General features: G+C 39.7%; 1 protein-coding gene and 1 long non-coding RNA gene across 2 annotated transcripts in view; both read right to left on the bottom strand.

Moving 5' to 3' along the window:
* Positions 1–125: 125 nt before the first annotated feature.
* LOC109291239 lies at positions 126–1,044 on the bottom strand. The gene is made up of 2 exons (XR_002095783.1): positions 765–1,044; positions 126–730 (listed from the first exon to the last, which is right to left on the bottom strand). It is a non-coding gene; the product is annotated as an uncharacterized LOC109291239 (long non-coding RNA).
* Positions 1,045–3,312: 2,268 nt separating this feature from the next.
* Positions 3,313–3,996, bottom strand: part of RNF32 (ring finger protein 32) — a 72,304-nt gene continuing 71,620 nt past the window's right edge. Inside the window, exon 9 of the mRNA XM_019508155.1 lies at positions 3,313–3,703. Within this exon, the coding sequence (XP_019363700.1) occupies positions 3,464–3,703 (240 nt within the window). The 3' untranslated portion in view covers positions 3,313–3,463. The remainder of the gene's footprint in view (positions 3,704–3,996) is intronic.

The following is a 3,996-nucleotide window of genomic DNA, read 5'->3' as shown; positions in this document are numbered from 1 at the left end:
CCAAACCAACCCCCCCCCCCCCCCCCCCCAGTAAGAAACCATGAGCTTGATCGAAGATCCATCATTTGAATGAGGCTGGATGCAAGTGTTTGGGTTTCACTTTATGTTAAATTAAGATTTTCTCTGAGGCTATGTTTATCCCTTCACCCCCTATAGTAAGAAGCCCTGTTTCAGTTGAACATCGCTTACAAGTGGGGAGGCTTGTTCAGTTTAAAACACAATTAAAATTTATTTTCCCATGTTTCTGGGTGTGGGCTTGAACCAGATTCAGGAAGTTGGTGCTAAACCCCTAAATTTGAACCTACCTCAAGTTACTGCCTCCAGGGCCTGGTAGAAGGGTTACCTTTACATTATCTAAAATGTGTCAGTAAAAAATGTTTGCAGATTGCCAGTGAAAAAAGGGGGGGGGGGAGGGAAAAAGGTCTTTGGCAACCCTATTTGTGCATGTCCCACTCTTCATAGTCCAATTCAAGTGTCTTCATGTGCTTGGAGACTGTTCACCCTCTGACAGTCACTAGCAGATACCGACTGGGATTCTTGAACTGTGGTCAGTGAGCAGCTGGCTAAACATCAGCGCTTCTGTTTCAGCTGCCAAACTTCAATACAAAAGTACATTACTTACCTACTGTATGTTTCCGTGTGAGTTTCTGTGTTTCTGCTCTGTTTGCCTCAGGGATGTTATGTGATTGGGAATGAGAGGGTCTCTGTAATAACAAATAGATGTTACAATCTAGACAATCTGAGTCTGATGACTAGATCTAGACGACTGAGACGATCTCTAACATGTTTTGGTTTTTGTTTAAAGTTTAAGACTAATGTGCTTTTAGGAAGGAATAACCATCCTAAGGGGAGGTAAATTAGCATAGAAACTGACCTTCACGGCATCTACATACACATTAGTTAAAGCAAGTTGACTTTTGAAATGTCCTGCATCCATTGAACTACTGCTGCCAGCAATATGAGCCGTTTCTACCCCATTCCATACTCAGTTGACCTTGAAGATGGAGTTTTCATTTAGATCTGTAAAACTCTTCTGTTGGATGGTATTTTCTTTTGGGCCAGGCTTTGAGTTCTTTTGGCTGTCTTTTTCCTTTTCATATATGTAAGTATTTACCGTTTTTCCAGTTACTGACCTCTCATCTGTTGGTTTTGCAGTCAATATATATTATAATTTAATGTACGAATAAACAAAATGCAAAATAAGTGACTCCAGATAGTGTATGATAACATTTGTTCTGTCAGGGTAAAGTGTTATCCTCAACTTTGAAATATATAGGTGTTTGATTTCAACAAAATTGTGCTGCAGAAAATGTCATAAATTATCTATATATTATGTTATAATGTGTGTTATAGAATATTTGTTTTTGTTATGGGAATCTGCAAATTGCGAGAAAAATGTCTATGTATCTTGGAAGCAAAGCTTCTAAATTAAAAAATAGGAAACTTCAAGTAGGATCTTTTAAACTTTGTGCATCTTACTGGCCTAAGCCATTATTCATTGATTAATCTTTCTCAATAGCCAGTTTCCAGTCATTTTTCTTGACAATTCTTACATTTTTAGCTTTGACAGAATTCTTTACTGCAGAATAGGCAAGCTCCAGGTAGGCAACATGGTTGTTTAATTCAGTCACTTCACAGTTTTAGAGGTAAGATTTCAAGCCAATTAGTCTTACCTGGCATGGTTCCTGTCCCTTTGGAAAAGAATGAATCTGTTTTTGGGTTGTGGATTTGAATTTTTAACCTGATAAAGCATATATGCAAACCAAAATAGCACATACAAGTTTTCCTTCACCTATATGTGAGAATTGAGCTAACTTCTACATTCCCTCAGCAGGAAAAGTCATCCTTGAACTCCAGTGCTCTTGTCCTCACTAGGCTTTTTAAGAAAGGTCTTAGTGTTGAGTGGGAGTATGCCTGGGCTTCACATTGTCATTGGATGCTAATCATTCTCATCAAAATCTACTCTCAAGTGCAGCTAGATGACATAGCCAGTGTGTGCTACCTTGAAGTCTAGTGTAGGTTCAGCCATGGAATTAAATGGACATTTTTCTCAGGCATATTCAGGCTTTTCTACTGCTGTTTTTAATTGAGGTCTCAACTTCCACAAAGTTTTGCATCTATACTTTTAAGCACACATGCAGTCACATGGAGTTCAGTGGAATTAGTCATTTGTTTAAAGTAAGGCAAGGGTTTGTAAGAACAAGTTTTAGTTAACTTGAAAATGTCTGGTATGCAGGCACTTACCTTGGACCACCACAAATGTGACGGAAAAAGTGCTCACTGTACTAGTTATGAAAACCTTTACTGGACGTGACTCTGCCTCACCAAGTCCTTCTTTGAATTAAATTTAGGTCATCTGAAAATGTGTGTCGTATACAATTTTCAGTTATGGCTACTTTTCAGTGTTACAAAACTATGCGAAAACAATTGCTTTTTTTAGATGGCTTGAATTTTGGTGTATGAAAAGGAGTGGTAGTAGATTTTTTCTTTATTTGAAATGTCACATTTTTGTGTGTTTTGTAGCAACATTTTTTTAAAAATGTGTTTTCAATAAAGTTAAACTGTGATTAACACTTTTGTCATTTGTATTAAAAACAGACTTTAACTCTGAAAGGTGTGGCGCTATAGCAGTAATACCCAGGTATAGCACAAGTTTACCTCCACCCCACAGTGGGGTGGAGGCTTAATGTTTATAAAGTACTTTTGAGATCCTCTAGTAGAGGTCACTTAAAGATCAAGGTATCACAGAGCATGCTATCCTTCAGTTTCAGGCCATCATTTATTATGACACTGATCAAGGGATTTTAAGCCCTTCCCCAGAAATCAAGAGTAACAGCTGACAGGCTTTAAATGCATTTCGGTTTCCTTTCTAGAGGTGCAGGCTATAAGAAATTCCTGAACCCATTTTGTGTCTTTAATGAGTTATTGGTAGTACAGCCCCTTTTGAATGACTTCCTAGGCTTTTCCATTTGCCTACTGTTGATCTTGTGATACGACTTCACTTCACTAAAGGGGAAGTGCACCTTAGCTTAGTAGAAGGATCTGACAAGCTTCAGCAACAGGATTGGTGGCAGCAGTAGCATGCACCTTCCTGTTTTCAACATCAGTTAATTGGAAATCCAGGCAGGGTTGTAGAAAGATCCCTCTAAATGAAGAAAGGAGCCATAGGAGCAAGTGTATATTGAGGATCTCTGGAAAAAGAAAAAGGGGTATTGAAGACCGTGGGAGAAGCTTGGTAGAAGACCATCAAAGGGAAAAGCAGTTGGCTGACAGTGATCATGGGGAAGCAGTACATTTGAACAGAAACCAAAATGCCTATTTAACTTTTATTTCTATGACCATCAGCATCCACTGAAAATATCCTCAAGATGCTGGTTCTGACAAGGATCAAATTTGTGTAATACAGGCCCTCATCAAATCAATTAAATTATGCAATTCATTCTGAGATTTCTACATGTTTGTATCAATATTCAAGAATTTTCTTTTGATAACAAGAGCGGCATAAAGGACAAATGTGTCTTTCTCCTAAGGAAAAGTCTTCAAATGTTTGGAGGCATGTATGGTGGAACATGTGTGAACAGGAGAGCAGAACAGTCTGTCGTGCAAACTGATCATTGCCGTTGTCAGAAAATATGCCTGGCGGATGAGCATGATGAAGTGGCATAATACAGATAGGACACTCAAATATCTCTTGCCGAAATGCCTGAGAGAAATGGAAAATAAATTAGTTACCGTAGATAAGGGACTGGCAAAATACAGCCTGCAGGCTGGATCCAGCCTGTGCAGCCCCTAAGAAACTTAAGTATAAATTTTTTATCTGCCCCAGCAGCCTGTCAAAGCTGACAGAGATAGGGGCAGTAGGACCTAGGGGGGAGCCTCAGCAGGACTGAACAGCTCAGCCCACCCCCAGCCATTTCCCTTGTCCTGCTCCAGCACCATGTGGTTGCTCTCCACCAGAAGTGTGTGTGGGGGGGGGTGGGGGGGGGAGAAGGGGGC

Source organism: Gavialis gangeticus, unplaced genomic scaffold, assembly GCF_001723915.1.
Source record: "Gavialis gangeticus isolate Ggan-Ray unplaced genomic scaffold, GavGan_comp1, whole genome shotgun sequence".
Classification (NCBI taxonomy): Eukaryota; Metazoa; Chordata; order Crocodylia; family Gavialidae; genus Gavialis; species Gavialis gangeticus.
This window is presented reverse-complemented; position numbering and strand designations above follow the sequence as displayed.